Here is a 12,940-nt window from a genome sequence, read left to right as displayed (position 1 = left end):
GCTTCATTTAGGTCTTTTTTTTAATTCAATCTTAGTAATTTTAGAAACCTTTTATTTCTTTCCTGTTAAATGTGTATGTCTTCTGGTAATGTGTTTAAATGTTGTCAATGTACATTTACACTTGTCTGTCAATGCTTTTAGGTGTCTTTGCTTGAGTGAAGCACATTGAGTTGCCTTGTGTATGAAATGTGCTATAGAAATAAAGCTGCCCTGCTTTATGCACTAATTGGCTACAATGTTTATTAAGATATCAAATATACAAATATTGATGATAGGAGTTATTGCTTCTGTTTTAGCAAATTCTGATCAACAGGCATAAAACATTTTTCTCAATGCTCACTGATGGTTGCAGTAAAAGACTCAAGAATATTCTCAAGCATTTTTAAAAATAGTTGAAATCTTTATTTGTTCAAATACAAAAACAACCATATTCTCACACTATAGAAAACAGGGGAAAACCTTTCTGTGTTGTCACGCCAACAAAATAACATTAACAGCTTTTGGCGCTAAATACGTACAATAAGTACATTTTGAACACTTAAAAGTAACACATTTTCTTTGACAAAACATACCTGTATACAGAAAAAAACACCCTGTTGTTCCGCTTTTTAAATTTACGCAATGTTAATGTACACATTTTAAACCAGTTAAAGTACATTAAACTGTAATGTCATCATTAACAACCGATGAACCTGAAAAGAGAAGATGACCCAATGGAGTTCATTTAACATTCAGATATTTACATGTCGTTTATTTGTAGTTGAGTTAAAACAGCAAAACAGAAAAGACCAGTTTTGTCTGTTTTTTTTTTTAGTTTGACTGCTGCTTTAAGCAAAGAACATTTACAGGAATGATGTGCAAATTGCAAATATAGAAGTCTGGTCATTTCCACACTGATGAGGTAACGTGCTACTGGGTTCGTTATCTTTGATAGAGTTCCACTACCCGGCAGACTGATAGAAAGCTCCACTGATCACCACGGCAAAATAATGTCCTGTACCAGATTATGCCCTGGCGCCAAATCACGGTTTACCATTTTCCCGGGATGGGAATTCCACACTCGTACCAAGACACGTAGCCGATGTGGGAATATCCACCTATTGGGCCAAACTCAACCGGCTCCTGTCGCACTGCCCGATGAAAACCTGAATGGTAAACATAATTCATCAGTCACTTGGAGCTGTGATGTGGCATCAAAAGGGTCTTACCAGATCTGGACGGCAGCTGGGCCGCATTCACTTGTCGTCCGGTTCTTCCGTCCAGGAATGAGTCGACGAACTGGCAGTGATCCTCGCCAAAGCCGCTCTGGTCTCCGATGTTGTAGAATTTACCTGGCATGCAAATGGATCCGTACACGTCTATGTTGAGGCTTCATGGAGTTTCACTGGCGGTGAACGAAACTCACCATTTAGCGAGTCGCTCAGGTAGATCTTGTACCTAAGCGAGTTGCACAGCTGGACCCCCACAAATTTCCGATACCAGGTCCTCTTGATGTATTGTTTCCCGTTACAGTCGGAGTAAGAGTCTGTCTTGAAGGGGAACTGCGTCCAGATGGCATCTTTACCTGTCAAGATGGCCATGTTGTCAGATCTGTCCTGGTCCAGGATAAATTAAAGACTTGGACAAAGTCTGACCTCACCTGAAACATTCTCGCTAACTCGAGGGTCCGCTGGGGAACAAATTGGAAACAAAATTAATCACTGTAACTCTCACGCTGGTTCTGAACATAAAAAGACGCATATGCAAGATTCTCGAACCTGACTCGGTGTTGAAGGAGACCGGCTCACTGGATGGACCTGTCCCTATGTCATTCTTTGGTGTCACCTTGAACTCATAGCTATCATAAAACACAGCACACATTTAATTCCACTTAAAAGGGGAGGTCAACCTTAAACATTTCTTGACAATAATATGTCATATGTGACCTCACTAGTCTAAACATGACATTCTGATTAATATTACATTTGTGGAATATGAGTTAAGCAGCAAAATCCAGCCGTTTTTTATCCATCTCAGGGAGGCGGCCATTTTGCCACTTGCTGTCGACTGAAGAGGACATCACAGTTTCTCAGGCAACGACCAATCACAGCTCACCTGTTTTCTGAAGCTGAGCTGTGATTGGTTGTTACCCGAGACCTGAGCAACTGCGATGTCATTTTCACATGACAGCAAGTAGCAAAATGGCCGCCTTCTGGAATTTGCTGCTTAACTCATATTCCACTAATTTAAACTAGTATTTAGACTAGTGGCGATGCATAGAACATATTATTGTCAAAATAAAATTTGGGGGGGGGGGGGGGGGGCTTTAAAAGATGTCATGTGCAGCTAGCTCTGATGGAACTTTAGCTTACCTGCTTTCTGGTTTCAGGTTTTCCACCGCTGTATGCGTCTGGTTGGTGGTCAGAATGGAAACTTTCTCACCGTCGGGTCCTTTTGTGGTTGAGATGACTTCATACTCTGAGGAAACAGTAAGAGTGGCTAACTGTTAGCTATTTTGGACATTATTCCTCAAAGTGACCCATAGACCATCTAAGTATGACATTAGCAACTGCTGACCAAAAATGTCATACCTGTAGTGTCATTGTTGGTCTTCTCCCAGTCCAGAATGATGAAGGAAGGACAACCTTCAACTGTTAGCACAGTGAGGTTTGAGGGTGGCGTCTTGGGAGCGGCCGTCACGTTAGCGTCGCTGCGCTCATCCTCGGGGAAGAAGTTCAAGGACGTTGTAATAGAACACGGCTCGTCCACTTTCTTGCCCGTTTGGTAGATGACGTGAGGTGCTGCGGTTTGCCCAGGGTGGAACACTCAGTCGGGATTCTTGCTGATTCTTGACAAGAAGACACACTTACCCACGTAACGCTTTTTGCCCATGGCGTCAATGTCGGAGGTGGGCTGCGACTGGAACAAGTCGGAGTTTTCCCATGATTCTTGTGGAGGGGCTGCAAGAGGAAGTGGCACGTTTGGGATCAGGATCTGCTGCACCGCAGAGATTTCTTACGAGGATGTACCTGCGGTTGTGGTTGGCTTGGCGGCGGTTGGCCTGGCGGCGGTTGGCCTGGCGGTGGCCACTGGGACTTTGGGCTGCAGGATTGCCAGTTTGTCCGTGCGTTTCCGGTCAATGGCCTTCTCTGTGTAAGAATGTAAACTTAAACTCTAAAAACAGTTGGGTCAAAAGTAACCCAATTATGGATAAAAAATGAGCCGATCCACTTTATGGGTCAATTTGACCCAACTTTCTGGGTTGTTTTATACAAAATGACCCAATTCTTTGACCCAAGTAAAGGCTCTGACCAATATTTATGAGTTGTTTTACGCTGAAAGACCCATTTCTTGAATAAAAGTTGGGTCAAATCGACCCAAGCAGAGGATCGCTCCATTTTTTACCCATAGTTGGGTTATTTTTGACCCAAATGTTTTTAAAGTGTAGGAAATGGAATACGACCATAAAGTAGATGCAGCTGGTTCATTGTTGAGCTCACCTGATTGGTTTGGCTTTCCAAGAAGGTTTGTTTTCTTGTTGAGAGACCCTGAAACAGCCGCACCACAACACTCATCAAAACTAGAGAATAACTCCTTTCTCGTTACATTCTGACATGGAAAATGCTACTAAAATAAAAGAAAACGACTTTAATAATTCTGTCCCCGAACAAAGGCGCTGATCCTTTTCCATAAGCGGAAAGTGAACAAGTCACGGCAGAAAGCTGAAAGATGATGAGGCCTGCAACGGAGCAGTCGCATTCCTTCCAATCAGCTTTGTGTAAACATAGATGGCCGAGCACAAAGCGACCAGGCAGGTAACATTTGCATCTTGGCTTCGATTCATTCGCGGTTTGGAGGAGGATCTTAAGAGAAAAGTAAGAAGAAAAAAAAAGGCAAGCAGCCCAGGAAGCATCTGTCGACCATCACTGAAGAATAAGAGAGACTCCACGCTGCTACTAATTAGCAACTCGCCCTGCGACTACCAGCCCTCGCGTACATTTGGGCAGAACAATGCAGTGGTTTAGAGTCAAGGAGGCGGGTTTACCTGAACGAGGACGTGTCCACAAGGCGGGCTTGATAGGAGGAAAATCCCGGTGTCCGTTCACTGTTGGGAGAAATAAAGTATCGTTACACTTAATACTTAATTACTGAATAGCGTTTATGCATTTATTAACATAAAAAAAACGCGGGTAATCTTGAGATCAGGAAACTACTTTTAAGTGCAGTGCAGCTTACCTGGGAGAGCAGCACGGTGGAACAGCGAAGGAAGTCGAGATTGTGTCCGGTTGTGAAGTGCTGCAAACATGTGGAACGTCGCATCAGTGAAGAGTTTTTTTGTTTTGTTTTTTGCGCCATCATTTGACAAGCAACTAATGTTATAACCTGGTTGTAAACTAGGGCTGGGAAATATGGCTTTTAAATAACATCTCAGATTTGTTTTTGATTTTCCTTTGGGATTGATATTATGTAACATTATGACAATCAAAGTAAAAGAAGCAAGCTTCCATATCAAATTGATCTTTGTCCCTGAAGAATATAAACAAAATCCTAGATACAGTATAAGTCAGGTACAGATTGTTCAATTGTGATAAACATTTTTGTCAAGTAAAATAAGCCAGTCAACAACATCAGGCTTCAGTAATGCATGTTACTTCACATATACAATATCACATCACACCCACACTGAAAACTCTCTCGATAAGGGACACTTAACTCATTCACTGCCGTTGACGGCTATAACCGTCAAAAATTAATTTCTATTGGTTTAACATTTTTTTCCCACTTTTGTTAACAAGAGAATGAAAACCTAGATTTTTTTATTGTACATTTAGAACAGAAATGAAATTTGTGATTAATCGCGAGTTAACTGGTGAAGCCATGCGATTAATTACAATTAAAAAATGTAATCGCCTCTTAACCCTATTTTTTTTTAATTAATTTATGGCAGTGAATGAGTTAATAACGTTAGAGAGGTATTTCCAGGGCTTGGAAATGTATTTTATGCTTCTACCACCACTGCGTTCTGCAGCATGCAAACTGGCCCAAAAACAAACAAACAAACAAAAACCTGGTGCTTCAGTTACAGAATAATCATCCAGCCCAAATGTAAAGTATTGTGTTAGAGGGTAAAGGTCAACTATCCTGATGGAGGTGCTACCTGGACGTGGCGGGAAGAAAGCACGAGGCCTTAGAGGGTTCTGAAACACAAACAACAGGTCGCAGTCTTTATATTCATGAAAGGACCAATGGATGTCACCAGAATTGCTCATTGACTAAAAAATAAATATAAAAATCTAAGCTGCTATTAACATTAGAACCAAAAAGTATCAACCAGAGCAATTACAAACTCAGCTCTTTGCAAATCTGTCTATAAAACACACAGTGACTATTACTAATCACACCCACACACACAAAATATCCTGCTCTTTCTGTTAGTGGAGGACGAGCTAGCGAAGGCTACCAAACGACAGCTAATAGCAGGATGTGAGGCTTATCAGACATCATTTGCCCCAAAATAATTCTACTTCCTGTTTTTGTGCTCAGGACAAAACCATGTAAGTATCATACACAAAATATTGCTTAGGCGCAGCATTGTGGCATCTTTGTCCAGAGCACCTATTTGGAACTGAGGGGAGGAGCTTCATTTAGTCAGACCGTAGCTTTGTCTAATGGTTGACATTCACACCAGCGTTATCGCACTTAAGTGATTTTTTTAATTTTTAAAATCAAGTGTAGTGTTTTGGGATCATATTTTGGGGTATATATTCAGAATAAAAGACAAAAAATATAACATTTGTCACTTTACACACCAGTGGTTTCATCAGAGGAAGACGCAGTTTTGGTGGCTTCTGCATTTTTTTACCTGAAACACAAAGTACATGAAAATAAAAGCGCACAAAAACATACTAACACAGTTTAGTCCTCCATTATTCAACCATTTGCTATGGAACAAAATGACATGTTTGACATCACATACAGTTAACATCATTGGCTCCTTACCAGCCATGTTGGCACTTTGAATGACAACTTTACTCCAGGCACCATTGCGGTCGTCCTTGTTGGAGCGGACACCAAATTCGTAGGGCGTGTCAAGAGTCAGGTTGTCGATGACTGTGTCGCTTGTCGGGCATGTCTGATAGATCCACTTCCTGTTTCTCTCCCGATAGCGGATAGTGTAGAAACTGATGGAAACAAGAAGCGGGTGTTCCTCAGGGTTCGATTCGCTGCACTTTTGAATTTTCTGCATGTTTAACTCATTTGCTCCCCAAAATGTATAAAAAAGTTGTATTTTAAATTTTGCAACAGTCCCAAAAAGATATTTACTGTATACGTTTTTTAAAATGTTTTTTTAATGCTAAACTGGAGCATACAGAAGGCTTTGATGCAGCCTCTGACCTGAAGAGTTATGGTAGTTATTACAAAAACGGCCAGCAGGTGGCAGCAGAGTATAAGAGATCAACCAGGGCCATGTTGCAACAAAGCTCTTTTCCCCAGCGTTTTGAACAGGTTTGTGAATAATGATGAAACTTAGCTTTATTCTAATGCTAATTGCTGCTAAATGGAAACGGATACAAATATACTTTTTTTCTGCGGGCCTTGCAAAATCAGTCAAAATCCAGTAAACCAGCCGGGAGCGAAGGGGGTTGCTTCAGTGAAAATGGCTGGGAGTGAATGAGTTAAGCGGAGGACAGAGATTGAATACTTGAGAGTTGAGGGTCAAAAAATATGGAAATGGGAACTGGTTGTAAGAATTGAAAAATACTTTAAAAATGAAATTCATGCTAGCCTGAAGATGATTGTTTGAAATCCCGTTCACATCCTTTCATGAACAATGCGGAGCACCTCACCTATTAGAACACATCTAACAAAAAGTTTGGGGATTTTCGTTCCTTCACACATTCTCACAGGTCATTTTCTGGCAAGGAGACATCTGTCCAGTAGTTTTAAAACTAAGCTCAAGCTTTCCAACTTCTTTTCCAAGTTGTTTGACGGAAAAGGGAAAAAAAATTTAAAGGCTGGGAAAGATGGAAAGGATGACAATTACAGTCAAGGCGAGGAACAACTGGAAGAAGTGAGCTTGAAAACAGGACAATCTTCAACGGAACATCTCTCACAGGATCATGGCGGAACACGGGTCACATAACGTGGACGTCTTCTGTCGCCATAAACCACGAGCTACAGTCATTCATCTCCACAAAATGACATCTTAACTTATGATGTCGAGTGTTCCACTGCAGATTTGTGATTCACAACTTGGAGTCAAGGAAGTAGTGCGAGCTTCATGTAGCTCTTTGCTATCGCAGCATGAAAGCCGAGCCCTGCCATCAATAGCAAATATCTGCGAATATTAGTGCCTACTGATGATGATGATGATGGTGGTAAAGAACTATATGAAGATCCTCAAAAATCACATCAATATAAGTCTTTTTTAAATGTATTTTTTACATTAGATTTAGAAATTCGTGATCATTTCATCCAAGTCTTACAAATGTCAGAAACCGAGATGCACAATCCAGATCTTACCCGTCCTCCAGGCAATCCTCCAAGATGTCCCTGTCATAGGAACTTTTGCGATGGTTCCCCCAGGACAGCAGCACCGCCGTCGGGCTGACGGTGCCGATCACCAAATTGAGCGGCTCGTTCAAGTTGACCTTTCCTGCGCGTAAGTGAAGACCAATTGAGAACGTGCGTCCACCAGGAAGACAAACAGGAAGCACTCGCATACCTGTGCAGTGTTTGCTCACGTCGTTGGGAAGGACCGGCCGCACGGCCACGAGGTACTTGGGTTCTGCGTCTGAACAGACAGATGATCTTTTGAACACGTTTAGACTTTTCGCCTGCAGTTTCACATTTCAGCCCCGCATATCACCGTGGCAACGAAGGGACAGTGATGGAAAAACAAAACAAGATGAATTCTTCTTTTGGCATTTTTTGACTGGATTTGCGGCAAAGTGCGCTGGGTTCTTTAACAACAAACTTGAGCAGATGACAAACAATGTTTATGTGTAATGTCCAGTGGTGGGTAGTAATGAGTTACATTTACTTGAGTAACTTTAAAAATTTTAACATTACTAATGTCAACTAAGTGCATTCTGACCTCACTGAAAATAAAATAAAATACAGTGGTGCCTTGCAATATGAGTTTAATTAGTTCCATGACTACACTTGTAACTCAAAATACTCCTATCTCAAATCATCTTTCTCTATTGACATATATCTGTTCTAGTCCCCCCCCCAAAAAAATTGTGTTTTAATAAAGAAAATAGAATCTATAATTTTGTACTTCATAAAAATATAAGAGTAGAAACTCAAGCTGTCAAACAATTCAATTTTAAACAGATTAATCACATTTTATGATTAATCATGTTTAATCGCTTAATTTAAAAGGCTTATTTATCAACACTTTTTGCCCGCCAAATTTAAAGAGCACCTCTTATGTGTTAATTCTTTCGACATTTAATGTTATGAGGACGTCTTCAACATTATTTTTATCCACTGCCCATACCTTATTTTTTTTAAAAAATCAGTTAATTACTTGCGTAATTTAAAAAAATGACCCCAATAATTTGAAATGAACAAATATTCTGAATGTCATACACAAGCATTTAACGCATGATGTTTATTGCTCAAACACAACTAGTGCAGCCTTTAATGTGGCCATCCGTTGTCAAGATAAAGAATAAACTGTGGTCCAAATTAATAGTGTGATTAATCTGCATTAATACATGACTAATGCGAGAGTTTTTGTTATTAATTAATTAGTTAACGCTTTAACTTTGACAGCACTAGTAAAAACATGATCGAATAGAATGTCTATAATTAATCAGGTTGTGCATCATGATTTGATGCTTCCATTCAATTGATTGTGTTGCTCCTTCTGGAGTGCCCGCCTTGGCTGCAGGGGGCACTGTGACGCAGTCATATAGAGTCACACTACTACCAGTAAGGTGCAATAATGATCGTTTTTTTGCAGCGGATAAAAAAAAAATATCGAGAGTATATAGAGAGAGTATATATTCCCTGTCTTATGTCTGTATGCGTGTCGCCGTAATTTGTGTTCATATATCCGTTGCTAGCTAATTTGCTGACACCTCGGTGTGTATCGATGCTAACCATTAGCCATCTATGGCATTTGCCATTTTGTGTTTATATTAAGATAACAAAGGCTTTCTGAAGTCAAATGTTTGTTTGTTTGTTTTAAACACATCTTTGTTTCATGTTAAATTTGACAGTAAACTAGGAGTGGCATGAAACATCTCGGAGACCCTTTTTTGAAGAAATGTATATCAGTGTTAAGATGGAGACTGTGTTTTGTAACTTTAAGATTTCATGTTTGAAATTGTATTTTTTTTCAAGTTTTCAGTGTGGCAGCTTTTCACTTTTGTGCTTGGTGGAGGTAATCATACAGATTGACAGAGTCCTAGTAGCATAGAGTGGTTGGTAGATGACACGCAAGGCTCTATACGCAAGCTAACTCTTCTATCATCAAACTTTTCAATACAAGTATACAAAACATTTGTTTCAATCATGCCACTGACAAAATCCCAGAATGTTTCTCATGAAGCGAACGTGTATTAATGGATATTTCAGAGCAGGTTTCCTGTTGATGCTCTAGCGGCCAATGAAACCCAACACCAAAAAGTCATAAATGCAACCTTTTGGTCCTACAGGAATTAAGGAAAGAAAAAAATAGGATCTGAGGCAAACATCTGTTTGCTGTTTCCACATGGCTGGCTTTATATGAGCAAAACTTAATTACATTTAATTTCATGTGTCAGGACTGGGAAAACTTTAACATTAATTTGATTATTTATGATTTATGAAATTAATTATTACCAATTAAGCATAATTTATGTAACAATTATTGATGCACTGTAACTATTATTTAGTTAGATAAATGAATACTAAACAACACCTGAAAAAAATCACATTAACAACCGGGATTTTTTTTTTTTTTTTAATTAATGCAACAAATTTTAAAGGACTCTTGATAATGTAATGGCCTGAAAACTTAAAATAATAAATTTACCGAGCTCGGCCTGGTAGGGTATCCCATTTTCAGGCAAAGGGATGAACTGTTTGGAAGAGACGCTGCTGCCGTAACCCAGAATGTAACCTTCCAGCTTCAAGTCCGGACTCGGTCGCAGGAACTTCATGATGATCGTGTCCCCGGTGGCGTTGATCTTGACCTTCACGTTGTGCCGCCAGACTGCAATGAGAAGTGACAAGACATCCTAGATAGACATTCAAATGCCAGCACTATAGCTAATTGGGTTAGCATGAAGCGAGCTAAAGGTCACAGTGTCAGGATGTATAAAAAAAAATGTGTTCCTGTACTTGAGTCGATTTTTAAGGTGTCTGTACTTGAGAATGTACTTTAGTGACGATGACACAGGATTACTTTTCCATGTTCTAAAAAAAGTCAAGACTTGTAAAAGCTCACCACGTTTCCATATTCGGTTAATTTGTATATCTATTATGCCTCATTATAAAAAAACGCATGATAATACAGTGGTGACTTGACTCACTAGTTTAATTAATCAGTGACCACGCTCGTAACTCAAAATGCTTGTATGTCAAATTATCACCAACACTCTAAAGTACTGTACTTTATGATTTAACATAATTAGAGAGAATGCAAATAAACAGTTAAAGCATTATGATAATTTAATGGGAATTGTGCTGCAGTATACATGCATAATTAGGGGTGTCAAAATGAGTGTGTTAATTTAAAGTTCCCTGAACGGCACTCATTTTTCAACGCACAATTAATGATCGCCCCTTACTTGGAAAGCCTGTACTGGGGGAATTCCAGTCGCAACGCAGAAGAAACGTCCACGACAAAATCGAGCAGTAATACATTTCATAATAATGCATATATTTGTGAAGACTGGGGTCAAGTTGTATCGCACAATTTTAAAAATGTGCAGAATTTCACAAGTTACTTCATGTTAAAGATTAGGTAGCTCTTAATATGAAAAGAAAAATGCACTGAGCTGTCACCGTCTTACAAATGCAATTATGCCATCTAGTGGCAGATTATGACCATCACAAATCAATATCACACTCTTATTTTTACAGTACTTTTTAAAATGTATTTTAACTCAATTTTATGAATTATTATTAAATTACTGTATCAATGACTAAAAGATGCAGCCATATTTGTATTAGTTATTTTTTTTCCCACTTTTATGTTAACAAGAGTATGAAAACATGGGAAAAAATATATGTTATTGTACATTTTATTGTATATATTATTATTATATATACATTTAGAACAGGTATAAAATTAAAAAATGTAATCGTCTGACACCCCTAGACGTAATTTTTTTTAAAGAAAACATTTGCAACAGCTCAGTAGGCTGCAGTAGTACTACACAAGTTGATTTTTGGAGAAGATAAAGAATATATGCCAGTGGGGTTGTTATAATCTTTTTACTTTTGCATAGAATGTTATCATAAGCTAGTCGACTTTGTACGGTGTAAATACATAACATGTAATTCTCCTTATTTAGTATTTAGTTTTACGGAAAACTTCACTATTTTCATTTATTTATTTATTTCACACAAGGATGCGTACTTCTACTTCATCACAGTGTGTGTGTACTCTTGCCACCTCTGCCAATGAACAGCCATATGAAGCAACATGCACGCCAAGCATGGATGGCATCCTGTTGTTCTTGGCGCCGCTCTTGACAGCTTTTGATGGCCTTATAACTTGAACTTGAAGCATATTACATAACTTGAAGCAGAGTGCAGTGAGGCGGACCAATCGCAGGTTTGATCATGAAGCCCCGCCCACCCAGTGTAACTTAACATGCCGTTGTTATCACAATGATCGCATCGCTTCCCCAAATGCTGCATCCTAGAAATATCTGACAATATTTTCTATAGTATTTATATGCATTGAAAAAGCAGCAAAAAAATAAACAATAAATGAGTGATTTTCTGCCCATGGCTCAAGATGAATTTTATGACAACTGCAATATTTGCCTACCTCGGGTGCTCTGCGCTGGGATGCAGCTGGGCAGAAGCGCCGCTCCGAGCAGCAGGAGGGGGAGGAGGATGGGCGCAGCGGCTGCCATGGCCTCTGGAAGTGAAGGAGGAGGATCTGGAAGAAGGGCGACTAGGAGCAAGACAAAAGTTTCAAGATGTGTTCAGCCCTCAGATGCCTTCAAGAGTGGAGACAAGCAAGCAGAATAGAACTTATAGCTGCAGAAGGGGGCGTGGCCTCTCCTCAAACATCCAATTCTGCCTCTTGAATAACACACCCCCCGTCACCTCCAAGGAGGAAGAGGAAAGTCCCAAAACATGACAAAAACATTTTCAAGGACTGTTTTACATGAGGTTGAGGGTTGTCCCCTGGAGAGCGGGATTCAATCTCAAATTAGCGCTGATTGCTATGACAAAAGTTCATCATCGGTCCACACCGACAAGGCCACGTGATCGACTGTTTGTTTTTGTTTTTTTACTTCTGAGTCGGCTCCTGAAGCTTTCAGCTTTGGACGACGGGGAATGGCAAGAATGCCATGGGCAAATTTGACTATAAACACGCAGCAAACATCTGTCGATAGGACACAGCAGATAAGCATCGATGGCTGCAGCTGCAGGACATTGAGGCGTGCACAGGAAATTCATGCTACGTTAGAGAGACTCTATCAGGTTGCACCGCATGTCGTAGGACATGTTACATTCTCGCTCATCCAGATCAAACGTAGATTTTTAGCAGTACGAAATTGAGAGAAATAAAAATGGAAGTACTCGCTTTTCTTTTTCAGATTCCTGCACTCCTTGCTTTTCTGCTTCCCTGCACTTGGGTCCTCCACGCCCCACCACACAAACCTTAACACAAAACATATCATACGTTTAATATATCCGGAGGGCTGCTCTGGAACTCAGTATCGACAAAATCTTGTTTTGTAGAGTAATGAAGCTTCACTCTTCCTAACATTTGGTCATT

General features: G+C 39.8%; 1 protein-coding gene across 1 annotated transcript; it reads right to left on the bottom strand.

Annotated features, from left to right (window-relative positions):
- Positions 1–385: 385 nt before the first annotated feature.
- LOC147178767 (target of Nesh-SH3-like) lies at positions 386–12,147 on the bottom strand. Its single transcript, XM_086068955.1, has 19 exons — positions 11,978–12,147; positions 10,010–10,189; positions 7,706–7,774; positions 7,504–7,636; positions 5,980–6,161; positions 5,790–5,842; positions 5,138–5,177; positions 4,216–4,275; positions 4,025–4,084; positions 3,480–3,527; positions 3,009–3,128; positions 2,850–2,939; positions 2,571–2,780; positions 2,352–2,457; positions 1,758–1,837; positions 1,640–1,669; positions 1,406–1,564; positions 1,209–1,331; positions 386–1,145 (listed from the first exon to the last, which is right to left on the bottom strand). The coding sequence occupies exons 1-19, from the start codon at positions 12,063–12,065 to the stop codon at positions 1,030–1,032; spliced, it is 1,947 nt and encodes a 648-aa protein (XP_085925081.1). The 5' UTR covers positions 12,066–12,147; the 3' UTR covers positions 386–1,029.
- Positions 12,148–12,940: the final 793 nt, after the last annotated feature.

This window comes from Leptonotus elevatus, chromosome 2, assembly GCF_054856555.1.
Source record: "Leptonotus elevatus isolate MCC_2025b chromosome 2, RoL_Lele_1.0, whole genome shotgun sequence".
Lineage (NCBI taxonomy): Eukaryota > Metazoa > Chordata > Actinopteri > Syngnathiformes > Syngnathidae > Leptonotus > Leptonotus elevatus.
Note: the sequence above shows the minus strand (reverse complement) of the source record. Positions and strands in the feature narration are given on the sequence as shown.

Coding starts and splice junctions, on each gene's coding strand:
- LOC147178767 (XM_086068955.1), bottom strand. CDS start 12,065: ATGGCAGCCGCTGCGCCCATCCTCCTCCCCCTCCTGCTGCTCGGAGCG. Junction 5,843..5,979: donor TCAAAGTGCCAACATGGCTG/GTAAGGAGCCAA, acceptor TTTGTGTTTCAG/GTAAAAAAATGCAGAAGCCA. Junction 1,670..1,757: donor CTCCTTCAACACCGAGTCAG/GTTCGAGAATCT, acceptor TTTGTTCCCCAG/CGGACCCTCGAGTTAGCGAG.